A 27,531-nucleotide genomic window follows, 5' to 3' on the forward strand; every position below is an offset into this window, starting at 1 on the left:
TTTTCTTTTTCATCGGGACCACCCAAGATCCAGGACATTGCTTTTTCTTTATTTCATTGAACCTTGTCACGTTTTTTCTTTTTTCTTTCTCTTTTCACGATGCGTAACTTGATCCTTATAATTTTCTCAAAAGAAAAAAAAAGTTGTTGCCCAAGGGCTTCAAATTACACAAAAAAAAAAATCAGCTTGTTGGAATATTAGCTTGCAATATTTTGACTCTTAGTAAAATCACCTCACAAGAGGACTAGATATGAACTACAACACTTTGCTTGATCGTGCATCCATAAACTGCGTGTGATTGATTGTTTGTTTATAGTAAGATTGAGTGTGACGCCTAGTAAATTTTTGAAATGCACCTTCTAGCTTGCATCGTTTCCCAACAACATAATTTCTTATAGTTCGCGTAGATCATATATCCGATTATCTTGTACAACTTGTCACGTCATCTTGTTGTGATATATATCTTTAACAATTAAACATGCGTACACCTGAAACAAAGAAACTGTAAAATTCAATGTTTATATGTTTTGCAACAAATTAAGATCAGTCCCTCAATGCCATCAGTCCATTAAGCCAAATCGATGTTGAAGATGTTGAAGATTCACTCAATACCAACTGTAGTTACAATTTAACTGATGGAAAAGGAGAGTTCAATCCACTCTATCGGTTGGTTAAATCCAAACTGTCGGTAAAATGTTCCAAGTAACTATTGCGCTGCCTATGATTGCAGACAACCCGATGATAAACGGGCGATTGAGTAAATGTGTTTTTTTAGTAGTGACATTATAAACAAATTTTAAAGAGGTTTTTAATTATTGCAATCTAACAACCAAAGAAATGAGTATGTTCATCTTGTCCTCATTATGATATGACAAATGTCCTACTATTTAGTTTGTTGGTTGCTATATTTCACAAATTATTAAATCTTTCGAAAAGAGAAAGAGTATTTTTTCTCATTCGAAAAATAAATATAACTACACTAATAATGCGGTTCCACCAAAGGTAATAATTAAAATGATGAACATGTAACACCATTGGTGCGGTCCCAATAAGTTTCTGTCAAGAATTTTTTATTTGTTGCTTTTTAAAATAAGAAAAGTCTGAAAGTAGTATATTGGCATTTTTATTTGTAGGCAATTAGCAGTGTGTTTCACTCTTATAAGTTTTTCAAAATGATCTGTACTATTGTTTTTGAAACAAACTGGCGAGAATTAGAAACTTAATAGAGAGTTTTTGAGGCTTCATACTGTCTTTCTTGGCTCCAAGAATGAGAGTTTTCAGGTTATACCTTGCAAATTTTGTAGATCTCTTTGCGAGTTTAATTTCTGGATTATGGTTACTGTAAGAATTCAAAGTTTTCTATCAAAAGTTACGTCTGTTTAAAGTTTGAATTTTTATTTGAACTTTTTTATTAATTGAATTTCTTTTACCTACAAATTGTTTATCAAAATAAATTATTTTTTAACAAATTAATATAAGATCTAAATAAAATATAACATAACTTATTTCTATTTCTGTTTTGATTAGTCATATTACTTCATAATACATCATTTTAATTTGCATAATACTTGACATTTTTATTTTTATTTTATTATTGACCGACAATAAAAATATTAAAAACAGCTATAAAAGTAATAACAAATATCTTAGATAACTTTAACATTTATTAGTATTAAATATTAGTGAAATTTTAACATATGTTACACTCTAATTTTAACAAAACTAACATTTCAATTAATATAAATAAGAAACCCTAAATAAAAAAAATGATAATCTATATATATTAAACAACACTAATTTATAATATTTATATTTTATAATATTTTTTAATGATTTTTACAGAGAAATTACATAGTTAGATGTAGCAGCATCTGAAACCGTATCATTGGTATGGTTTCATAATTCCTCTCTCAGTAGAATCACATTATTCCGTACGTGTGGATTCATTTATTTTCCAAAATAAAATAAAATAAAATAAAAACTTTCAGTTTTTTTCGAAGTTTTAAATTCTTAATTTAAAAAGAATTGGTTTAGATGTATATGTTGACACCTCATCTCATATTTATTTCATTACACCTTTTTCTTTTTTCATCGGGAGCACCGAAGATCCTGATGGGACTCTGGTCGGTAACCTTTTTCTTTATTCTTTATCTTTTTCATGATGCGTAACTTGATGCTTATAATTATCTCAAAAGAAAAACAGTACGTTGTTGCCTAAGCAGTACCGCTACGCCTCTGCCTCTTCTTAATTACTAAGTCTCTAACTGTAACAATACATGGGTGAGAGTGATTTCTTAATTTACAGAATTTGCAGTGATGACACGGATTATTCTCTCGCCATACGTGGTGGCCAAATTGTGTTTGCTCTGATCAACCCTTTTGATCGGTACCAGGTTTGGTTTGCTCATTAATTAATTACTTGATTTCATTTCTCTTCTTAATTAATATAATTAATTCCATTAATAACTAACTAGCTCATGATTTGAGGGCATGCAGCACTGGATCAAGGACGAGAGGCATGGCGCTACAATAAAGGACTCCGAGGGTCAACCTGCTTTCGCTCTGGTCAACAGAGCTACTGGTCTAGCAATTAGCCACGCTCCAATTGGCAAGCCTGTAAGTGATCTATATTTCATTTCCCAATTAATTAATTAGGTGGTAGTTGCCAGTTTCTGAATTATGGGTTGAGAACCTTAATCTTTACAGTATATGCAGCTAGATGCATGCATGCTTATAAATACAAAAGGATTGTCGTAATTCTGAATATTCTATACACATAATATATATTCCATGAGAATCTATTCAAGCTCAAGTTTCTTTAATTATAATTAGATGCAGCTGGTACCATACAATATGAATTCTTGCGGTCAGTCAGTGTTGTGGACCATGTCCAAGCAGAGAGACAAGGGGTTGTCGGCCATTCGTAGGGCAGACCTCATTTCTGTTAAGTGGGCCTCTGTACACTACTCCGCCATGCCTGATGGCGGCTTTATGTGGCTTCGAGAAGGTCCCCCAGGTTATAGGTGGAAATTCGACAAGTTCTCGCCTTCTTCTTGCATTACCCTCTTTAGGCCATCCCAGCACACAGTCAAGATCAGTTGCCAAGTCAAAGTGGGCTACAATCTGGCCATCGATAAGGATGGCAGTACTGTTCTGCTAGTTCCCGCCAATCCCAACGATAAATACCAGGTGTTCAGCGTTACTGTTACTGTTATTAATTGTTTATTCCTTTTTTTTAAGCAATTCCTTTGTACATTTATCTCTTTACTCTTAAGTTGAGGGTTAATATTGACCATTTTTAATTTTATTACCATATTTTTTTTGTTTAGCTTCCTTGTTTACTTGTAAATTGGTTCAAACCACCTTTGATATATATATATATAGTTATTCCTCTGTCATGTTGTTGAACACAGCATTGGATCAAAGAAATGGCATGTGGTGTACCTGTCAAGGATGAAGAAGGGCAGAAGGCCTTTGCTTTGGTGAACAAGGCCACTGGAAAAGCTATCAAGCACGGCTTCGGACATAACTATCTTGTATTCACCCATACACATCTTATTATACTAATGTCAATAAAACCTTCTCCATTCTATAATTTCGTTTAATGCATGATATAAACAATTAATGTTTCTGTTTTTTAATACTCTTTAGTTACGTTGGTTGTAACATTTATATATATATATATATAGGTTCAGGTGGCTCCGTTCAACCAAAACTATATGGATCACTCACTCCTTTGGACCGTAAGTGATGATCAGGATGGCCTCCAAAATATAAGAATGCAAAATAACATTGATTTGGTCTTTAATATTTTCGATGAGGGTCTAGGGAATTCTCCACTTCTGGGATTATCGAGAGCTGCGAGTGGCGCCTGTCAAAAATGGAAGATTGAAGATTTTGAGTGAACACCATTTATAATACTATATGTACGAAACAATTTAGTTATACTTTTGGGAGTAGTAAATTGCTTTTTTATATTGGGATGATCATAATATTTTCTGGCTTTTTTTCTCTATATATAGAGACCGTACTGTATGTTAATACTGAGGAACTTTAATCGGAATACATGATATGTTGGGGAGGTATATTGGTTATAATATATATCAGAATATGCAGATGTACTATAACTAATAAAGATTTGAGGATGAATGGACTGACATAAATTGGTTCATGTAAACATTATTTCAATCAGTGGAAAATGAAGAGCAATTTAATGTTACTCAATTTTTTCATTGTGTGATTAATACGCTCCGATTTTTCTAAAAATACCTAAAAAAAAATGATTTTATTAAAAATAACCAGTTTTCAACTGAAATTTTAAAAATACCCACCCCGCATAAAAAATCTACGCTCCAGAATTATTATTCCCGCCCGCATAAAAAATCTGCGCTCCGGCCTTTAAATTACAGATCCGCTGCACGGATCTTGAAGCAATTGCGCGGCCCGGAATTATTCTTTGGAAGCGCAGAAAATATATGCGCTCCGGGCTTTTAATTCCGCCAGACATTTTTTTTTTTGGCGCATTTTTTGTTATAAATAGGGGTTCATGCAATATTCATATATACGTATTTACTTCTTTTTTTTGGCGCATTTTTTGTTATAATTAGGGGGTTCATGCAATATTCATATATACGTATTTACTGTTCATGTACTGTTCAGATATGTATACGTATTTACTGTTAATATACTGTTCTCATTGTAAGAAATAGTATGTTGTTCAGTTCGTTATGAATTTAGTTCATGTTGTATTCGGAGATTGTATTGATCAGTTTGTTTGAAATTTAAATTAGTTTGAATTGTTAAGTTAGAAGTTTTTATTCGTATTATTGTTACCTCTTTTATTGGGTTATTTATTTATTATTTTTAAAGCTTGTCGTATTGTTGTTCTTGATTTTATTGCGTTCTTTATAACATAGCTCAACCCAAAGCATAATAAAAAAGTTTAAAAACGAACTACACTAGAACAAAAACTGTAAAACTAAAACTATAAATAGCTAAACTGAAACTAAAACTATAAATATAATAAAATAGAACATAATAAAACATAACATAGTTAAACTAAACTAAAACTATAAATAAATAAACTCTATCTCAATCGAAATCCGAATGGCTAAATCGGCGAGGTGGTCGCCCCCTATTTTCCCTACTAAAATTCCTTTCACGCTGGGGAGCCCACTGTAGTTCACCATCCTGCGCTCTGAGAGCTGGTGTAACTTGCTCCACAGGCTCAGCTCGTGCGCTCATCGTGAGTGCTACACTCCATGGATCTGTGGGCTCAGTCGCGTAGGTAGCTGGTGGTGGCAGTGGGGTATAGAATAGGGAATCCGCAAGCTGGGATGCATAGTCCGGCTGAGTCCCGCTACCAGAGGCCTCGCAATCATGAGCCCTCGGTGGATACGGCTGACGCAGTGGTGGAGAGGCAGCTGTATCCCACTGACCAGCTGGAGCAAAATCTGCAAGGCTGAAAGTCAAGCTCTCATCCTCCTCAGACTGGATCTCTGGAGACTCATGATGCTCAGGCGGTGGTGACATGTATGTAGGACCCTGCACGGATACCAATAATGTAGTAAATTTTAACTATCTTTATCTAAAATAAAGGAATAAATAAGACAAGGAATCACATACCGGGGGAAGAAATGGATGTTCGTGCGCGTCACGGTAGGCGTGCCAACTGGCCATGGTAAGTACGAAACTATGATAGTCCCACTCTGGCCGCTCTGAGGGCTCCGGTGGCATCTAACTGTTCAGAACAGGTGGCGCATCAGGCTCGTCCGGTTGTATTTTGCACCAATCAATATCCTCTCCGGCGTCTCGGAGCATGGTGACTAACTTTGCCTCGTGGCCGTGGTCCTCAATGCAGGGGGCAACCAAGTTCAACATCACATGCCCGACTGCTCTGTAGCCTGTTTTTCCAAGACAAATGATTGCACGCGCGGCACCTTTAAGCGCTACCAGAAGCTAAAAGGTTACATAAAAAAAAGTTATTTTAAAGGTTCATACTGTTCAAAAATGTGTTGTTTTAGATGCATTACACTAGTACAAAAAACCCCTTCACTGACTGTTCAAATACCCCTACACTGACTGTTATAGCGGGGTCAGTAAAGCCGGCGCCAGTGAAGGTTACTCTACACTGACTGTTAAAAAACAGTCAGTGTAGAGTACCTACACTGACTGTTTTTACAAAGAGTCAGTGTTGGGGACCTAGAGTGATTGCTTTTAAAAAGAGTCGGTGTTGGGTACCTACAGTGACTGTTTTTAAAAAGAGTCGGTGTTGGGTACCTACAGTGACTGTTTTTATAAAGAGTCGGTGTTGGGTACCTACAGTGACTGTTTTTAAAAACAGTCGGTGTTGAGTACCTACAGTGACTGTTTTTAAAAACAGTCGTTGTTGGCGTAAAAATTTTGTCATGATTCTACATATATCGGGGCTAGCCTCCATATTTTTGCTAGCCATATATATTACTATACGACATTCATTGACATTAAATAAAATATCATGCAAATAACGTAGACAACATAAACAAAAGACAACGCAATTTAATAACTTAACATATTCATTTACAAAAAATCACACTATATCAAAATTTACATAACACAGTTTCTATGTTGTCTACGTTACCTCGTGGGGTCAGCCACCCACACTCACCCACAGTGCGGACGCACTGAACCAGCAGACAGCCAGAATTACACGTTTCTAACACAGTTTCTATTTTTAGCGAGCCAGGGATGCATTTTGACAGCTAAATTTGGACACATCAGTCTAGGGAAACAAGGTAAAGATAGCACCCACTAACCCCACCTTCTAGCCTCTAAATTGGGCATAGTCTTTTGCTATATAAGGGGGGTTCATTTTCCATTCAAACATATCCATTCTCTCTCTCTCTCTCCTTGGTGCATGCCAATTTCCATGCAATATAGCGATAAACCGACAAAATTTCTTGAAGTCCCTGAAGCTTTTCTAGGAAGGAGAAGAAGGTCCAAGCAAGATTTCGGCAAGATAGAGGTTTTTGATTCAATAAAGGGTGTAACTATTTCTTTATTTCATTCATTCTTATTTTTGCCAACTTTTGTAATGGATCTCTCCAAGAGAGAGTATATCTCTTTCTAGGGGTTTAGGTCAATGCATGAACTTGTTTAATTCTATTACTTCTGTTATTTGTTTTTATTATGATTGTTTTATGGGGTTTGATGTTAATTTTTGAGATTTATCATTTGTGTTAATTACATAATTAGTATTTAAAATCGATGTAGTTTCGCTTTGGATTTGAAAGAACCAAAGTAGTTAGGATGAGAGGAGTGTACCAAATTATGAACGCAAATACCTTAGGTTTGGATTAGGATCTAACCAATTTGTAATCTAAGCCGGAACTACAGAAATTAGGGTTAGGGACTTGGTGAATGACGTAACTGTGAAGTCAAACCCTAATTAGGACATCTCAAATTGAATCAGATATTGGTATGAAGGATGTAACTGTGAAGTACTAATATTCGAGAAGAGGAGAGACTAACAAGAGCTTATGGTCTAGATAGCTAGGATGAAGGACGTAACTGTGAAGTCCGAATTACTTAGGCACGTTATTAATTCACGAAAATGACCCTTAATGACATATTAGGTTAGAAACCTCATCAAATCATACATGAATTTAAATAAAATACCGAATAGATAGAATTATCAAGGGATTGTAGACCGAATACCCTTAGATCTCCATAACTTGAAAGCAACCTAAACTTTTCTTTTCTCTTTACTTTACTTTTATTGTTTGAAACATCATCTTTTTGGACATTGAACCCAATCTTTAGAATTGTTTAGAGCAAACCCCCCATTTTCTCTACCTTATTTTAATAATATGAAATTAATTAATAGAGTCAAGACCTAGTTTATAACCATACTCTATGTGGTTCGACACCCTAAGTATTACAATGATAGGTTGTATGCTTGCAATTAACCCTTTCTTTGAGTATTGAAGGTAATAAATTTAAAGGCAAAAATAGTATAAATCAAGCACAATTCCATATATACAAAATACTCAACATTGCTACAACAGAACTCTCACAAATATTTTTTGGATGCAGTTGAGGTTTCTTGTCCAACTAACTATGTCAATATTGTTTAGATTCTTTGCTTAGAGTATATTTTCTTTGAATTTCCGCATTATAACAACTTGCATATGAATCTTAAAAAAATAATAATAAATAAACTTTCTTGTCCTACATCAAGTCTACTCTTAAATGTTTCCATAAATAATCTTATAAATATCATTTGATAATGTTAAAAGATAATTTATAATTTTAAAATTCGGGCTTTTAAAAATGTAATTTATATATTTATAAAATATAGATAAAAAGTTAATTGACACTACTACAAAAGGAACATTTCCCATCGGTCATACACCACCGATTTTATAGTTAACCGATGGAAAAACATAAACATCAACGGATGGTATTAAAAAAACTGCTGGTGAATATCAACTGATGGTATTAAAAAATCTAGTTTGAATTGGCTTGCAAGTTAATTACAACCAACACTAAGAAAGATAATATTGTAATTTTATATTTACAATTTACTCCATTATTTATTGTCAAGGGGCTTTTGAGCAAACAAAAGTTATGATATGATCATACAAGACATGGATGCAGCGTTATAACAGTCAAAGGTGTTGGTGATTATCGGTGATGGTGTCGATTTGGAGAACACACTTGCCGATTACAACCAACACTAATAAAGGTAATATTGTAATTTTATATTTACAATTTACTCCATTATTTTTTGTCAAGGGGTTTTTGAGCAAACATAAGTCATGATATGATCTTACAAGACATGGATGCAGGGTTATAACAGTCAAAGGTGCTGCTGAAAAAATATTGGATCAAAAAGCCTTAGCATGCAACAGGCTATGTTTCTATGCTGTTGAGCTCGAGGAGGATCTCTATCCTTGGATAGACAAGGCTTTTCTCTTTATTTCCTTTTCTGTATTTTTTAATACAAATTAGCACTGTCAAGTCTGGTATCCTGCATACTACTCGTAATAGTATTGATTTAAGTGCAGGTTGCTTGTCTCATAATAGTTAAGGTTGAGACAATGTTGACAGCAAGAGAGAAGTGTTGTCCGATATGTCAGACTCTAATTATAAAAGATTATAATTCATTTAGCAATCTTAGTTATCATATTTCTAAGATCCATTGCCTCGCACATAAACCCGACTGGGAGAAGACTGACATTTATTTTTAAGTTTGTTTCAAACTTTTTTCTTGTTTTTTTGTTAAGCATGTGACTTACCGCATATCGACCAAAAGTTGATTTAAAAATGTGGGTATTTTGAATCTGCAGATGTTGGCTGATTGTACAAGGGAGGAGAACCTTTCAAATTTGATTTCCTTAAGGAAATAACTAAAGCTGCCATCTCTGACAATTGCTGGTTAGTCAAATTGCTTATTTAAAAAAAAAAATGATTTGTTCTATAGTTGCCTGGCGTAGGTTCTGTAATGGTGAGATAATTGTCGCTAAGGGCCCTGGTCAAGGCTGTATGTATGGATAGCATAGAGGATCTCACCCACTGGCAGGTGGCATGAACAGTAGCTCAAAGTGCACACACGTACTAGCGGATCAAAGGAATGACAACCATACAACACATTAGAAGAGAGGCACTTAAAACTCGTACAGCAGCAACAATCTGAACCTAATCAGAGAAGGCGAGTTAAAATTCCTGCTGTGAAAAATTAAACTTGTAGTGTTAAAATTTAAGATTTAAGTAGCAGATGCTTTGTGTGGTTTGGTGGCAGGGGACGATTTGGGGGAAGAATGTTAATTAATTTGTATATCTAACTTGCTTGTTGTAAATATTAAATTAATTAGTTCATATTACACTTTTAAATTATGTGTTATTTAATTTGTAAAATTTTGGTTTTTTATGGCATATAAGTGTTTTTTTCTACTAGCAAATATAGGGACTAGCTCAATATAAATAGACATCCAAAAAAATAAAACTGATTACTACCACCGGTTTTGTAAGAAAAAAACCGGTGGCACAAAACTAAATCATTTAATAAAAAAACATCATTAGCATCGGTTTTTTAAAATAACCGGTGTTAAAAAATAGTTCTAACACCGGTTACTTAATTAAAAAATGGTGTTAAAACTATTTGTAACAATGGTTTTTTATTAAATAACCGGTGTTAATAATATTTTTAACACTGGTTTTTAACCGGTTGTAAAAAATTTATATTTCTAGCAACCCTCCCATTAGCAGCAGTACATGAACAGGTGGTAAATGTCAATTTTAACAGCTGGTAAATGTGATTTCTGTAGTAGTATGAGTTTCATACAATTTTTACATTAATTAAACGATTACAACTTATAATAATCTATATTTAACGGTATTTGATGGAATATCAAATAACATAAAACATGCATCAAACGTGATATATAATCAATCCATTGTCAAAATATTTATTATCACAAAACTTGAGCCCAAATTAATTTATAGAGTTACAAACATGATGTCTAAAATTTCAAAATCACAAACACAAAAAACGGCCTAAACATGGAATCACTGCTGACAGGTTAATTGGGTTATATCTGGTACTGGAGACCAGCATCTCTGCAATTCTTCTTTAATTGGACCTATCACCTTTACTTTCGTATTGTGCTCCATGAACTCTGAAAGTCCTGCAACGGATGACTCTGACAAATCAAGGGTTTGGAGATTGGTAAGACGGCTAACCTTTTTTCCAAATGAAGCACCTTCCACCCAGCAAACTATGAATCCCAAGTATCTCAAATTGAATAAGCCGTCCAACCAGCATGATCTATCTTCCTCACAGAACCGAATGCGGGTGTGGAACACTGTCAACACTCTGAGCAAGCCAAACTCAGAGTACATTAATGGTGCAACAGAACCGAAGAAGAACAACGAGTGGAGGCTTCGATATTTGAAACCCTGCAGTGTTTTGCCTTCTTGAAAAGAAGAGAATTGATCATACACATAGGAGCTATGCAATGCCAAACGACGCACAGGTTCAACAGTTGCATGTTTATCATCAGTATCCCCGTAGCAACCAAATATGTCTGTAGCACCCTCCCCAAGGATGACCTTGATAGGGGGACAATTATATATGCCAGTATAATTATCGAATAATCCCGATTGCACCACAGGATGTATAACAACAACACGATTTGATTGGTTAGCCTGATTATGGTAATATGCCCAAATGATTCGCACAAAGCCCCTGTGATTGAAAATTTTCACATTAAAATAGAGCACCATAGGGAGCAATAACAAAAACAAGAGTAATTAGATTAAAAATTGAAAGCAACAAGTTCTTCCGTAGATTGTTATGATTATTTATATCTTCCCTTATTGTGAAGAAAACAAGTACAAGTTATGGCCTGTAATAAACCACTAAATTTTACCACTTTGCTTTTTGGCGTACAATATATATAATATAAGTACTACCGAAACGAGAACTCAAATATTTAATGTACATTATAAACAAATTTTAAAGTGGTTTGATAAACAAACTTTCAACTTGTCCTCATTCATGGTGACAAATGGCCAACAATTTAGTAATGATAATAATAATAATAATTTTGATTATTATTATTAACATAATACCTTTGGATGAGTTCATCTAAATAGAGCTCAGCTGTCTGCTCCATTGTTCTTCCATCCTCCTTTGGTATCATTCCTTCGGCAATCCACAGCCGAATTAGTGAATTAGCATGTATTAGGTAATTGACAGGGAAAAGCGCAGCCATATATGCAAAACAGGTCCGAAGAAGTATTGGCAATTTGTTGTAGATAATAGTGAGAAATTCACTAAAATTGGCTGTAGCAGCAATGTCCCCAAGGGCTTGAAGATTGGGAGAAAAGGATTGATTGAACATTATGTGACCACTTAAAAGTAGCAAGTTCATTGGTGAAGCACCAAAACTACTGGTTGCAATTTTTTTTGCTGTTGGTAGGAAATCAGGGGGATACTCTTCAAGAGAATATTTTTTCTCAGAGGGCTTTCTAAATATTAGATTTAGCCTCTCTTCACAGCTTAAGGATGGCAATGGGTATGTATCTTCAGTATCTAAGTCGAGACAGAGTCTTTCATAATGACCCATCTCTTGACTGGCTATCAACACCCGACTCCCATTATTTTCATTGGGAAGAGCTTGTTTGAATACATTGTACCTCTGAACATTGTCGAGGACTACAAGATATCTTTTCACCTTCAAGGACTCACAGATCCTCTGGACCACAACTTTCTCATCATCGACATCTGAGGAGTTTCCAGGCTCAAGTTTAATCAACATCTTTCTCCAGATGTCGATTGGCTTGAAAAGTTCAGGGCGTTGGTAATCGAAGCAGTTCATGTCAAATAGCCAGAAACAGACATCGAAGTGATTCTTCACCTCATTACTAAAAGGTTAAAATAAATAAAAACAAATTAATAAACGTTTAAAAATATCTTTGTGTAGCGTCTGAAATTGTTGAAAAGTGTTTATATCGTTGCCTCTCATGTATATGCTGTGGTTTCTTACAATGGGCGATGATCGATGGTAATTTTGAAATGGTAGCATGCACAAACGAACATGCGATTAATAAGAATTCTCCAAAATATTGTTTACTTTTTAAACTCTATTTCATTTATTTATTTAGAGATTTATAGGGTAATATTATTTAGATTTTTGTAACATATGGAGGCTATTCTAGGATTGTAGCTAATTGTAAGTATAAGTTATAATTAAGATAATTTGTGATGATATTGAAGGAACAGACCTATGGTAAATCTTCTGCGCAAGTGTGGTTTTTCCAGCAGCCTGTGGTCCTAGGATTGCAAGTTGTAAACATTGAGGAATTGTTAGATCACGCAGTTTCTCAATTATCCTCTCCCGGAGGTCTTCATAGATGACAAGCTTCGTCTCATCAACATTAAGAAGAGGGGATGGCATAGCAGGTTTTGGGAAGACCCGCATTGTTGGATCAGCATGATTGTGGTTGGTTAAGTAAATGAAAGCATCATCATGGATGATTTTGTGGAGTTGTGATTGGATCTTTTTCATCTCAATGTCAAGCCAGTTGAGAGTCAATAGATCGATGGGTTTAGTGCTTATTCTCTGAACAACTTCAGGAAGGGATGGTATTGGTATGGTATTCCCAGCTTTGATTTTGAAATTGAAGACAATTGATTCAATGCAGATACAGACATGATCTACCACTTCAGTTATCCAGGATGTGGGTGTGGATGCAGCATCTAGTACTAGCTTGATCTTTCCCAGCATATTTTTTATAGAGACCATCAGATAGGAGGCTTCGCTCACAGATGTGGCTCCACTCAGTAAAGCGGCATCAACAGTCAACACATCCTCAAGTCTTCGTAATGCAAACTCAATACACGCTGCTGATCTCTCAACTTCATTTGTCATCTATTTCTTTGATGAGACTGAGACTGAGAGATGGAGGAAATTGGAATTGGAGTAAAATATTTGGAGTTGGTTTATAATTAAGTCGCTCTTCTTAAAAAAATTATAAAGTCATGTGAGAAATGTGTCCACCAATATATAAAGAGATTGTCCAGATTCCTTATGTCCCTATCTCGTGCCGAGAGTCTCTCTGACTGTTTGGTGAGATATGCTTGCTCTGTTTTCACGGAGCGGCTGAGCCTAAGAGGTTTGATTATTTTTTCTGTAGCATTAGGATGCTCTGAAAAACCATGGTTTTAAAACTCAGCCGAGTCAACTCGGTATCGGCCGTGTCCGGTCCGATTTTCACCTAAGTCTTGAGGCCATGCAATTTTTTCAGAAAAACTCGGTTGAACAATGTTTGACTCTGCCGAGTCATCTGATTTTCAGGCCGAATCAACAATTTTTTCAATTATTTTTAAATGCTTACTCAATAAAATGAGAATAATATCCAATAGATAATGAGTGAAACCAAAAACCACCAGGGAATTACTATACGTTCCAAATTCTGGTGGTTGATAAGTGTATTGGAAAAAAAAATGACTGAAAGAAAAGAAACTGATGGAGCTTTTTGCCGATAGATAATTCATTGTATTTATTTATAACTATGAACTAATTGCATAAATCATGAACTGACTGCACAAACAAAAAAAAATATTACATAATTGATAACAAAGATAATATGTTTAAATACACATAACTATGTTTAAAAAGTGTATTTTATTTGCAATGCTTGTATTACATTATGTAATTAGTAGATATTTTGAGTGTGATATTTTGTCTTAACATAGTTTTTTTATAAATTATTTTTTTATCAATTTTTCCTACTTTTTACTATAAAACAAACTTGTGCCAAAAAAATCCGAGTTACCGATCCGATTCTTCCGATTCCGGCCAAGTTTGGTTTTTTTTTTTTTTAATCAATTTTTCCTACTTTTTTTCTACAAAACAAACTTGTGCCAAAGAAATCCAAGTTATCGATCCGATTCTTCTGATTTCAGCCAATTCATCTGATTCCAATTTCACAGTCAAAATACCGATTCTGATTCCGAATTTCAGAATCATGCATGTGAAAAACAATGTCCCCAATGGACACTTTACAGGTCCAATGCCGGTAACTTTTGACATAAATGACCATTTGATTTCCGCTCATCCGAAATCCAGCGCTCACTCTTGAGAAGCAATATTACTTGATCCATATTTTTCTTCGGTGGCTTCCCAAAATGTTTCACTAAGATCAGTCTACATTGATGCTCCATATATCAATTAAAAATTTAGATTTTATTATCCATCTACAAAGAGTACTACTGTCAGCTATCTTTTTCCTGTAGACCAAAGGGAAAATCCATGTACAAATATAAATTCTCAATATGCACTTTTTTCTATGCTACTATGATAATAGCAAGCATTAGGCTAGTAATGATTGGTTGGTTATCTGCAAGTTTGATCCCACACATCTTCTTTATAATATCACCTAAAGGGTACCATATATCAAAACTTTGGTACATCACAGTATCTGGTCCAGGGCCCTCTGCAGTTAAAACAAGGATAACATTTAGTTACTTCATTAGGTGCAACATACCAGGTAACAAGGACAAATAATTATTAGACAAGTAACAATATAAAAGTTTAAAATGATAGTAAAATCCCTCGTAAGTTGTATGGTACAGACTCAATGACCTGAAAAGCCAATTAAAAAATGAGTGCAAATCTGTCAAATTAAAATGCTAATAAATATCAAACAGATAAAGGGTCCACCTGAAAAGACTCTTAAGAAAGGACAAATATACTTTAATGTTTGTAGAAATTTTCCACATAAAAAAAAAAAAAGAATAAGGGCGTAGCTGCTTTAATGTGGGGGCAATCTTTACTTTTTCGAATCTTCAAATCAATCCTTACGACTGAACTCTTGTAACCTAAAAAGGATCAACAAAATTTTACAGAATGGGGATTGAAATATCACACATTTCCTTTTTGGTCCCTGCATTTTTAAAATTGCCCATGATCATGTTGTACTAAGTGCCTGGACTTCAAATTCGCATGACAACAACATTTTAAGTAGAATTTTCAAAACTGAGATAAGCCTGCCATTTCATGCCTCTTTCCTTAAAATAAGATGACTCTTTTCTTTTTTTTGACCTTTCGAAGTGTTTCAACATATGTATTAGACCTTATCTGTTCTGGATTTAAAGTGAACAAATTTTGGTCATCAGTAGATGTTAAAATACATCTGATAAACCTACATAATAAGTTATAATAAAAATGCAAGGCAGGAACCTCAGCTTTGCTTATAGCTTTGTAAAACAGAAAATATGTTCCTCAGCTTTGTTTGTAGCATAGAAACATAGACAAAATAGCTAATTTAATTTCTGATGGGCTTCAATTGCTGATAGAGGAAAGATAGACAAAATATATTCCTTTGTTAATTTTTTTTGAAACAAGCAGAAACACAGATTAGGTATGTGTTTTACTCATGAGTAAAATTAGTCTGCGTTCATTTGGAATTTTTTTCTTTTGGCAGAAGCCAGATACAAATGTGAAATTATTTTGTGCAAATTTTGAAGTTCTTATTTAGTAATGTCTTGGTGTATTTTGTCAATAATATTGATTGCATACAATTGCTTGAGTTCAACATGTAATTGAATACCATAACAGATAACATGTTTTTTTTAATCCTCCTCTTTAAAAGAATATTCTTGTAGCAGCTGGCTTTGCTCAAAGATGTAGCTCCACGGAGTAAAGGAATTACTTCATGATTCCAGACATCCTCTTTTTTAGTCTCTTTTTCCATTTGCTTGTTTATGGGACTATGTCTTTCTCTCTTCACAAGGCAACCAGAGCGGGTCAATTAGTACATATACTGTACTGATATCGAATAAGGAAAAGCAATTTATTTAACTGTGAAAGATTATTATTTTATTGACTCTTTAATGGGCAGGATGGATGGTTGTTGTTTGTTAAAACATGGCCCATTGAAGAGCTGCTTACGAGTATAGCTCCATATTAACAGTGTTTAATTTAGTTGGGGTCTAAATATCAGATGAGAGCTTGTTGGAAATAAGTGTATTGTAGAAACTTTTTAGTAAAAAGAATTCAAACCTGTTATTTTATAAATCTCAATGTAGAAATTTGCAATTCAATTTTAATACAGAGGTTATTATATTAGTTAAATATACTAGATGTCAGTTTTCATAAGAACAAATTGTAAAGTCATACTGCCCAAAAAAAATTTGGAATACAGATGTAAATAAATGGGGCCATCTGATATTTGTTACCTCTCATACAGAATAAATTATATTCACTAGTATATAAAGATTAATTCTTGTACAAACTTTTAAGTGATCGATTAATAAGTACATTTTTCTAAATTCAGTTTCCATTGCAATGTTTGTCCATGGGAAGACTAGGAGCTTCAAAATGGCAAAACAAGAAAATAAAAAATAGATCAGGAGCTTTAAAATGCAAGTATCGTAGGACAAGTAAAATTACTTAAAATATACCAATGAAAAAATTAGCAATAAAGACAATGTCATCTGTGTAAAAGATTGTAAGATTGAAATCTTTTAAGGTGATATTTAGTGAAAATTTGAATTAAAAATCTTGACACAAATTTTTACTTTAAAAAATAAATATACTAGTAGGTCCTTAAGCTTATCAAGCTGATTGAAACCAATCTACTTGACAATTGAGATGTTTATATGCTAATTAAGTTTCTTTATTTTCAATTTTATTTAGTGTAATGTCAAGCAGTTATAGAATTATAAAAATTATTGAATTAAAATAACTTTGAATATATTGTTTTTATCATTTAACTTTGTACTAATTTCGGTAATTTATAAATTTGAAATATAATATATCACTAATGAAATAGATCAATTTAAACTATTCAATTCGTCACTACAGATCCTCCCCAGTACGTAGCATGTAAATCCAAAGTACAGGACAATATCTTTGCACCAGACAGCCAGTGCAGAAACATGAATTAATTTCAAATGTTGTAGATTGAACAGAAATTATGTGAATAATAAAAATCATGCTTATAGTTTTAGATTTAAATATAATTTCTAATGTTCAAGATTATTAAAATTAGCAATTGATTCGTCTTTCTGATTGATAGGGTCATGTACCAAAGACCCTAAAGAACGACTTCAAAACCAAGCTATGAATCTGCCGAACAAGGCCTCAAACCGGACCTCACAAAATGGGCCGGAAAGACTCAAGACAACGCCTGCCCGAATTCGAGATCACTCCTTCATCACAACCACTTCAGTACGATCTGTCAGGCAGATTGTCAGACCACCAGGTCGACACTACAAGACAGTAAGAGGCCGACTGACGAAAACCACAATTCATACTTGGACTCAAACACGGACTCGAACTTAGTACGGGTTAATTTTTCAGGCACAAGTCTCAAGAAGAGGTCCCTTGGGTCCCACTTGTTCATCATTTCCTATGATGATTAACTACATAATTAAATAACTAGTATCGTGCCCGTGCGTTTCAACGGGAATATATTATACGATTGAATAGAATATGAAGAGACATTTTTATTTGACATTCACACAAAATTAAGAAAAAATATATTTAAATAAAAATAAAAGACACAAATGATAAAAAAACATAAATCCAAATAATAAATAACAATAAAAGAAACAACAACAAATGAAAAAAACAGATCAAATATAACATAAAAAATTCTTAAAGTATTGTTGCGATTTAATATTTAATTTTCTCCACAAACAAGACAGATCATTAAATAAATTAGAGGAGAAATGATATGTAAAGAAACAAAATTGAGAAATATATGATTAAATAATTCAAATAAGGATTTTTTTCACATATATACTTTTGATTGAAATTATTTTAACAATGAAAATTTCTCTACAGATCATTTCTCAACACGAAAGTTCTACAGGAACAGAATTGGTCGGAAACTCTTTAGATTATCTCCGTCCAAAGACCTTTTTAAACCGTGCGATATGTAACTATAGATGAATATTTAAACGATGATTAATGGACATACATATATAGAAAGAATGCTACATGTTGTTTCCGTTATTGAAAATCTAGCTCAAAATTCATATCTCCAATAACTTCATAAATGGAGATCTCCAATATCTCTAACATTTGTTTAAACTTTAAATCGTTGCAAATGCAATACAAATATCGTGAATAATTGTTACTAATTTATAAATTAATTTGATTATTTCATTTATTGTTGAAATTCTATAAACATGTTCATATTTATCTAACTCTTAGTTTACTAAATTTAAATGAACAATATCATTTAAAACATAAATTAAAGAAAAAACATAGGAAGGAAGTCGTCTATCTCCATCTAAAGAAATTTAACAAATTCAGATGAAAAGAAGGAGATTAAAAAGTGTTCTTTGGGATTGTCCAGAAAATTTTATAATTTCAAATTACTTCTCAAAAAGTTAACGGAGGCATAATAAGCCACTCGTAAAACTTAATTTTTCTTAGAACAGTGGAGGGAACCGAAAGGATCCAGTTTTTGTTATTAGGTCCACCTAGCAAATATGGGTTAAATATTTCCTTTTTAGTGAAAACGGTGATCCAAGCACCATTGATTAAACTACGAGCTGAATCAGACGATTTAGAAAGGTCCTTGGACAGAGATGGTCCAAAGAACTTCGGACTTATTCAGCTCCCAAGTTTTAGATATTTTTTATTTCCTCTCAAGATCGGAAAGATATGATTGTTTTCATCAGCACAAGATATTTTTCTTTTATGTAAATATCAACACAAGATATGCTATTCATATATTTACAAAGATACAGTAGCCCTAAACAAAATTCGGAAATATATAATTGTTTCTATTTCATTGTCAAACTATAGAGGAAGAGGAGAAATGAAACGGAGAAAATGAAAAAAATAAGGAAAGAATTTAATTGCAGGAATCAGAGATATTTGTAAGAAGAAATAAGGAAATAGATTGCAAGGGATTCATTCAATATTAATTGTGACAAACCATGTAGCTGTTTGTGTGGCGAGTATGTTTTTAACTAAATTTAGAATTTTACACATAAAATAAATGTATTTAATCAAAAGAAGACAAATTATGTAATTGGAGGGCTGATATTTAATTCAAAAATTCATCTTTCAATCTCAGTCATTGACGGATTAAGACAACTACGTGCATAATATAAGAATGGAGATGTAGTGTTTTCTATGAAACTTAATTATGTTATTATTTTATAGGTTGCAATATTTATATTTTCTATGTTGTTTAATTATGTTAGAGTTTCTAAGAGTTAGTTAGAACTTCTAAGTTCATTATATGGTGTTAGTAAGTTTGACTTTTTAGTTTTATTAAGTTATTTATTATGATGGTTGTACTATAAAAGAGGCATGTCATCTTCTTGAGGGGAGTTAACTTTGATATCAATATATTTTTCTGAGAGTGATTTATTCTTGTTTTTCCTATTTAGCACTCTTTGTTTCTAATTCCACTAAACTGTTTTCGAGATCCATCACTAATAGAGTCGAAATTCAGGACTGAGATTGCATCACCGACCTATAAAAGACCCAAATCTGGTCTTTAACCATCCACAACATAATGCATATATAAGACATACAATGTAGATAGCATGTGACGTTGTGTGTTCCGTTGTGAGGTGGTTAAAGATTAAAAAAAAAGGGATCATTTGTAGTTTAATAATCTTCAAAATTAAAAATTAATTAAAAATTTAATATTAAAAGATTATCGTAGTGGCTTGTTCTTTGCTCAAAGAACAATGTAGCACCTCTGAGTAAAGCACACAATCCTGAAGTTTTCGTAATATGCAAACTCAACACATTCTTTTGCTTTCTCAACTTCCTTTACACTTTCAAGAGTTTGGCATCTCTTTATTCCCTTTTGCTATTTGCTTGCTTACGAGGCTATGTCTTTCTCTCTTCACAAGGCAACCGGAGCTAGCGGATCTATAAGTAGTAAATTAAATATTTTACCGATATTGAACATGGAAAAGCAAATTACTAATATAAATCCATATTATAGTGTTTTCTTTAATTAGTTTATATATCAGAAAACAGTTTGTTGGAAATAACTAAATTCTAGAAATTAAGTTCTGATTAAAATGAATTCAATCCCTTTTTTTATAAACCTCAATTGTAGAAATTTGCAATTTAATTTTTTTGCAAATGGTTATTATAATAGTTAAATATGATAGCTGTGATTTTTTATCAAGACAAATTGTAAAGTCAATCTAACAAGTTTTTTCTTCTTCTTTTTTTTGGAATTAATACAGATGAAATTAAATCAAGCTGCTTATTACCTTCAAAAATATTTACAAAAAAATCTCTCCGTGGGATATTGAATTTGTTACTTCTCATACAGAACAAATTATACTAATCAGTATAATAAATACTAATTGATTGAAAAATCTTTGTGAGATCCATCAATAAATACTTTGAACAGGACATACTATATATATATAAATTTTTAATCAGTATAATATCAGATTTAAAATAAATTTTTAATTTTGAACATTATTAAAACTATCAAATGGATCATAATGCACAGGACATACTATATATATATGTACATAACATATACTTCAAAATTTAAGAATTGTTATAAAATTTAATATAAAAATATTGTTTATAGTGCCTTTTGTAAAGTAATTTCAATATTCCACACATTTCAAGAGTTGGCATCTCTTTTTAGTCTCTTTTTCTATTTCTATGTCTTTCTCTCTTCACAAGGCAACCAGAGCTAGCAGATCTATTAGTACAAATATTAATTGTACCGATATCCAATAAAGGAAAGCAATTCATTAAACTGTGAAAGATTATAATATTACCAATTCTTTAGTCCGCCATTTTTTTAATATCCAACATTAAATAAAAATTAATAAAAATGCCCACGTTTTAAAATATATATAGAAATGTCAAACCCGCCAAAAAACTCGACGACCCAATTCTTTTTTAGGCCGCCGAGTTTGCAGATGACCTGGGCATTTTTATAATTTGTCAAAATACATAGCCATGCATTTCTATTAATTTAAATTTAATATTGAATATTAATAAAAAAATTCGGCTCTTTAATGGGTCGGTTGAATAGTTGTTGTTTGTTCAAAATGTGGCCCATTGAGGAGCTGCTTCTTACTGCTATTAGCCCTCAAAATAAAATACAGATAAATATGCAAGATGTGAGCTTTCATCAAAATAAATTGTAAAGTCATATGCATTTTTTTTTTCTGAAATATAGATGAAAATCAAGTTTCTTGTCTTCAAATATTTACAACGAATCTCACTGTTAGGTTTAGAATATGCTAGTGTAATAATGATTAATTCTCTGGTGAAATTTACAACAAGAGATTTTTTCATTCGGTTTCGAACCCAAGATTGATTAATTCTACAATTCTATTATAATAATTGAAAATCTTACATTATTTATATGAATGAAATGACCTTTTTATGTAGATTATAATATGATTTTTCATAGATTTAAACTCACCAAAAAAATAATACAATAACCATAACCAAGGTATTAATTCTCCTAAAAGACACAAAATGCAACTTTTCAAATACATTTAACTTTCACAATGTAATGTATTATCAAATGCTAGTCAATTAAATATTTAAACAGTGAAATATTATTATTTTATTGACTCTTTATTGGGCCGGTTGGATGGATGTTGTAATTTCTTAAAAACGTGGCCCATTGATTTGTTACAACAAAATAAATGGCAAACAATGGGCCGCTAATTTCGATTGGGTCTAAATATCGAATGAGATCGAGCTTGTTGGAACTAACTCAATTGTAGAAAACTTTTAGTAAAAATAATTCAAACTCCTTAATTTATTAACCTCAGATTGTAGTAATTTGCAATTGAAAATGATTATTATATTAATTAAATATTCTAGATGTGAGTTTTCATGAAAAAATATTGTAAAGTCATATTGCAATTTTTTATTTTTTTTCAATACAGATGAAAGCTGAGCTTCTAATTACCTTGAAAGACTTACAAGGAGTCTTTCAGTCGAATGTTGAATTTGTAAGCTCTTATACAGAGAAAATTATACTAGGGTAGTATACTAAAATTTATTTAATTGACAAACTTTAAAAATTTTAACCATACTTTCTTGCTCAATTAGTTTGTTAGAATAAAATATGTATATAGTCATATGTTGAGATCAACAGAAGCACCCCTCCAATTACACCAGAGGCCAATGCAAGCCAATTCGGTTTTTAATCATGCTTTGTTTTCAATCTCTAGATCTGTTAGAATAATACACAATGCCCCTAAAGTAATCTAACCATAGCCGTTAAAACATCCACTCAATGCCTCTCGTTCATATTTCAATCATGCTTTGTTTCCAATCTCTGTTTTTGAAGATGATTTTATCTCAAGTAGGAAGAGAGAAAAATCATTTCTTTGTTTATCTAATAGTAAAAAGGAAGAAATGAGTAGTTTCTTTATTTGTCTAATAGAGACATTTTAACTTCAGTCTGCTTTAAATAGCAAATCTTGATAATATTTTGATGAAATTAAATCAAATAATCCACTAATTATAATCCAAATAGTCCAAAAGATTATACGTAAATAATTATAATGAAAAGTGGGGGTATTGTTGTACAGAGACAATAAATGAAGACATTAATGTAGTCTCAAATGAAGAATTATTAACATTCTCATATCCAACATATGGATTGTATGTGATGTAATAACCCCGGTTTTCAAAAATGATTAATTAATTAATTATTAATCATAGGTAAGCATTAATTAACAATGCATTTGTAGATACTTAAAATTTGCAACCAATTAAAACTTTTAATCAGTAATTTAAATGAATAAAAAGTTTGTATATTAACAAATTAAAACAAACTGAACGAGTATGATTAATAATTCAAAGTGAAATTAGTTATCCAAAACATATAAATTTAGCCAAACCAAAACTAATTAATTAAAATGTTAACAAGTTAAAATAAAGTAACCAATTTTAAATGAGTAATTAAATAGAAATGAAAATTAAGAAAATTTAAAACACAATTATGAATCATTGATTAAGATTTTTGAAGATTGGAATCTTTAGATTTAAATTAAGGGAGTTAAATTTTGAAATAAGCAACATCTATCCATTAAGAATAATTATTAATCTATAACCTTGAGTAGAAGAATGGAAAATCCAAGATTTTGAATCATTGACATGTGAGGCCCACATGTCAGGACAAGCCACACCAATGGTCACATGATCTCTCCCTTTTTCCTCTCTTATCTCACTTAATATGGGGCCCCACCCCAATTAATCTGCTCTTATATTTCTTCTTGGAGAACAGGAACAAACCCCTCCCCTTCTCCTTCTCCTCCTTCGCCTGCATATGTCACGTTCCCATTAAGACCCCTCCCATGTCCCACACACCAACGTACATCACACACACACCAAGTCCCATCCGTTTGTTCTATCTCGATCTCTACCGGCTAACCGGCCCCTATGCCTATGAGTCCGTATCCACCCAGGTAGGGTAGCTGTTGAGGCTATATATAGGAGGCCTGCTTTGAGATTCGTGCCAAGTGAAATGAATAATCCACATTCAGCACTTGCTCTCTCTCGAGTCTCGAGGGCTCTGTCTTTTACCTAATCTTTTTCTTTCTTCCAATCTGCTTAATTTCTATCTCGTTCGTCTCCTTGTTTTCTTTTTGTATTCTATACTCTGCAAGGAATCATTATATATTATTATATTATCTAGTTTGGGCCTTCGGCCTTTTTGGGCCCATCAAGCACTAATGTTGAGTTGGTTCACAAATATTATTTCGTCGGGTCCGTTTTGACAAAACAATCGTTTAATAAATGAATGCGAAAAAGATATATATATATAGAGTTAGGCTGGGTGCTATGGATAGCATAGTGGCCTCTATGCTACGGCTCAATATTCGAGTTTTCAAAATCCAAACAGTTGATCCGAACCGTTCATCTTATTCTCCATATTAATATCTGATTGGAGACCAAATTTTACATTTTTCTGATTTTTTTTACTATTTATTAAGTATTTTACAAAATTGTTGATCCAACGGTAGCTGCACAAAACAGTAAAACCGTTGGATTAGCGATTTTCAAAGTGGCTTAATAAATAGTAAAAAAATTCAAAAAATTATAAAATTTGGTCTCCAAGCAGATATTAATATGGAGAATAAGATGAACGGTTCGGATCAACCGTTTGGATTTTGAAAACTCGAATATTGAGCCATAGCATAGAGGCCACTATGCTATCCATAGCACCCAACCTAACTCTATATATATATATATATATATATGAGAAATTTTCAAGTAAATGTTAACTATTATATTTAGTGGTGACATCAACTTAATAATTTATACTTTTATGTAAAATACATTGTAACGATTTGAAATTGACTGTACAACTTCCAAAATCGAGTATATAGTTTTATTATACGAATTAATGAAATATAATCGAAGTGCGAAATTAAAGAAGTGAATTAAAATTTTCTAATCTAAAACTACAAACATATTCCAGTCGATTCTCCTTGAAATTAGATGCGTTATGAAAAGAATCTGCAAGACTACACACGAACAACGTCGCAAGAGAAAACGAGTGATGAAATTAAGGAATTACATTGGATTTGCTTACCATGTTCCACTTAATTATATGCAGTACCCTATTTTTTGAATGATTGCGGCACCTTCTAATTTCTTTATATGTGGACATTAACTTTCAAATGTCTATCTAACATTTTATGTAAAAGTAAGCTTTAATTTAAGAAACACAATACATTGAGTGAATGTAAGAATTTTTAATTTAAAAATTAATAATCATGTTATGAATTTTAGAGAAGAAAACGACGTCACTTTTAGATTTTTAAAGGGTAATAATGTAATTTTTCCAATTCAATTAGTAAAAGCAAATCAAGTTTAACATTACAATTAATTTTCGAGTAACTGTATATTAAGATTTTCAGACCATAATGCTTTATTTCATTTTTAAAATTAAATAAGAGTTTATAACTAAGGCAAGTATCCTTTCTCGAAAACAGATGGTGCTTACCTTCCAAGGCAAACATTATAATGGACGTTCATTCCCAATGTGCTTGAAATGGAATCAAGACGGCTCCAATGAGCATCGAACTAAATTCAGTTAGATGTCCGATCTAAATCGACCTATCTGCGTCGAGATGCGGACTGATTGTTTGAATTCATGGGGCGTTATAGATTTGTACAGATCAAAATAATTAGGATTAGAAACCCGTAAAATAATAACATATCAAAGTCAAACAAACGATTATATTGTAATATATAACAACATGCCAACTTAAATTTTAAGTTGAAATGCGCACATGCATGGGTTCGGAACTTGGTGGTTGTCGAAATAATAAATAATTTATTTAAAATTGACTTGCTAATTAATTATTTAATGGTTCACACAACAAGCTAGATGCCGATTACTTAACAAAACAAACATTGGAAGTTATCTAAATTTTTCGTGTTAATTTGCAATGCATAAGTTTAAGAAATAGTCAACTACAATACGAATATAAATTAATTTAGATTCATTATTTATTCCATTATGTACTCTGTACGTATGGTGTCATTGATAGTAATTGGATAGTTAATTAATTTTTTTTTTTGAGAGAAGTGGGTATACCCACCGATTTCCATTACTAAACGAAAACCATATTACATTGTTTTTGTTACCTGAGCACCATTACATTGGGAGTCTCTACATTAGATAACAAAACGAAATAAGAAACAAGCATACAAAAGTAAGGCATCAAGATAATACCCACTTGTAGGCAACAACAAAACAAAGTAAAGAAACTAACAACATCTCCTAGCCAACTAATCACATAGACCAAAGCAAGTAAAAGGACCCTGCAACAAGTAAAAATTACAAAAAGCTGCATCCTTCAAACATCAGACCCCTGCATCTTCAATATCATCATCCTGAAAATGATCGATCCCAAGCATAGGGATTATATCCAGCCCATCCACCATAGGGATAGTAAGCAAATCTCCTGACAGACCCTTAACATCAGTAGGTAACACATAAATCAGATTGTCAAGCGCATTATATTTCTGATTAGAGCACCAAAATTTAGCAATTGCAAGGATTTGTGTTCCTAAAGTACTAGCCTGTTTGACAATCCCCCTCTTGAAAATTACCCTGTTTCTCTCAATCCATATAGACCATAAAACAGCACCTATAACAATCATAATTAAATTGGCATCCTTAAAAGGGATGTATGCACCTATGTCCCACAGCTCCTCAAGAGTTGTACAAGTAAAATCAAAATTATTATATTGTGCAATCCAAGCCCATAACTGATTAGCTAGAGGACAAGTTAGAAATAAATGAGAAACAGTTTCAGATGAATCACAAAAGACACACCTTGGATCACCCTGCCAGCCCCTTTTTCTCAAATTATCCCTAGTCAAAATGCGGTTTTGTTTTGCCAACCAAAGAAAAATTCTGATTTTTAAAGGTATATTAGCAGACCATATACTATTAAAAGTAGAAGTAGGTATGCCCCCAAATAGTAACCATGCATATAAAGAGTGAACACTAAAGCGACCAGTACTAGTCCATCTCCAAACAATTTGATCATTGGTATGACTCAAGTGAAAATTCTGAAATTGCGATAATAAAGCACACCATTCGGTATGATATATACTCACTAACTGCCTATAAAAAGCAATTTGCAAACCATTGGACGTAAACACCTGTGAAACTAAAATATCTTTATCATATGCAATATCAAATAAGTTAGGATAAATATTGTGCAAATCACAATTACCTATCCATCTATCAAGCCAAAATCTGATGGAATGTCCATTCCCAACTTGCCAATCAGTACTAATATGGGGTATGAACAGAAGTAATGTTGAGATAAGACTTAACAAGACCTAATGGACTATAAAAGTATCGTTTGCCTCCTCTATTCTCAAAACTTACAGACAGAAAAAGTAAACTACAAACCTATATTTTCTTCTTTGCACCAGCAACAGATCCGATCAATGGTATGTACTCTAAAGTCTAAACTGTTGCACAATTTCGTTTTGCTTATATTTACCATAGTAATTTTGCGGGAATCTGAAT

The 27,531-nt window shown here is 32.6% G+C and overlaps 2 protein-coding genes and 2 long non-coding RNA genes across 4 annotated transcripts in view; 3 read left to right on the forward strand and 1 right to left on the reverse strand.

Annotated features, from left to right (window-relative positions):
* Positions 1–27,531, forward strand: part of LOC144560132 (non-functional NADPH-dependent codeinone reductase 2-like) — a 97,128-nt gene that overhangs the window by 62,425 nt on the left and 7,172 nt on the right. The window lies entirely within an intron of this gene.
* LOC144560617 (uncharacterized) lies at positions 2,287–2,928 on the forward strand. The gene is made up of 3 exons (XR_013513429.1): positions 2,287–2,393; positions 2,497–2,616; positions 2,833–2,928. It is a non-coding gene; the product is annotated as an uncharacterized LOC144560617 (long non-coding RNA).
* LOC144560932 (uncharacterized) lies at positions 3,028–4,065 on the forward strand. Its single transcript, XR_013513514.1, has 3 exons — positions 3,028–3,189; positions 3,414–3,536; positions 3,690–4,065. It is a non-coding gene; the product is annotated as an uncharacterized LOC144560932 (long non-coding RNA).
* On the reverse strand, positions 10,439–12,399 carry LOC144560938 (disease resistance protein RGA5-like). Its single transcript, XM_078310152.1, has 2 exons — positions 11,614–12,399; positions 10,439–11,227 (listed from the first exon to the last, which is right to left on the reverse strand). Exons 1-2 carry the CDS (start codon positions 12,360–12,362, stop codon positions 10,549–10,551), a joined length of 1,428 nt encoding a protein of 475 aa, XP_078166278.1. The 5' UTR covers positions 12,363–12,399; the 3' UTR covers positions 10,439–10,548.

This window comes from Carex rostrata, chromosome 10 (assembly GCF_964058835.1).
Source record: "Carex rostrata chromosome 10, lpCarRost1.2, whole genome shotgun sequence".
In the NCBI taxonomy this organism is placed as follows: domain Eukaryota; kingdom Viridiplantae; phylum Streptophyta; class Magnoliopsida; order Poales; family Cyperaceae; genus Carex; species Carex rostrata.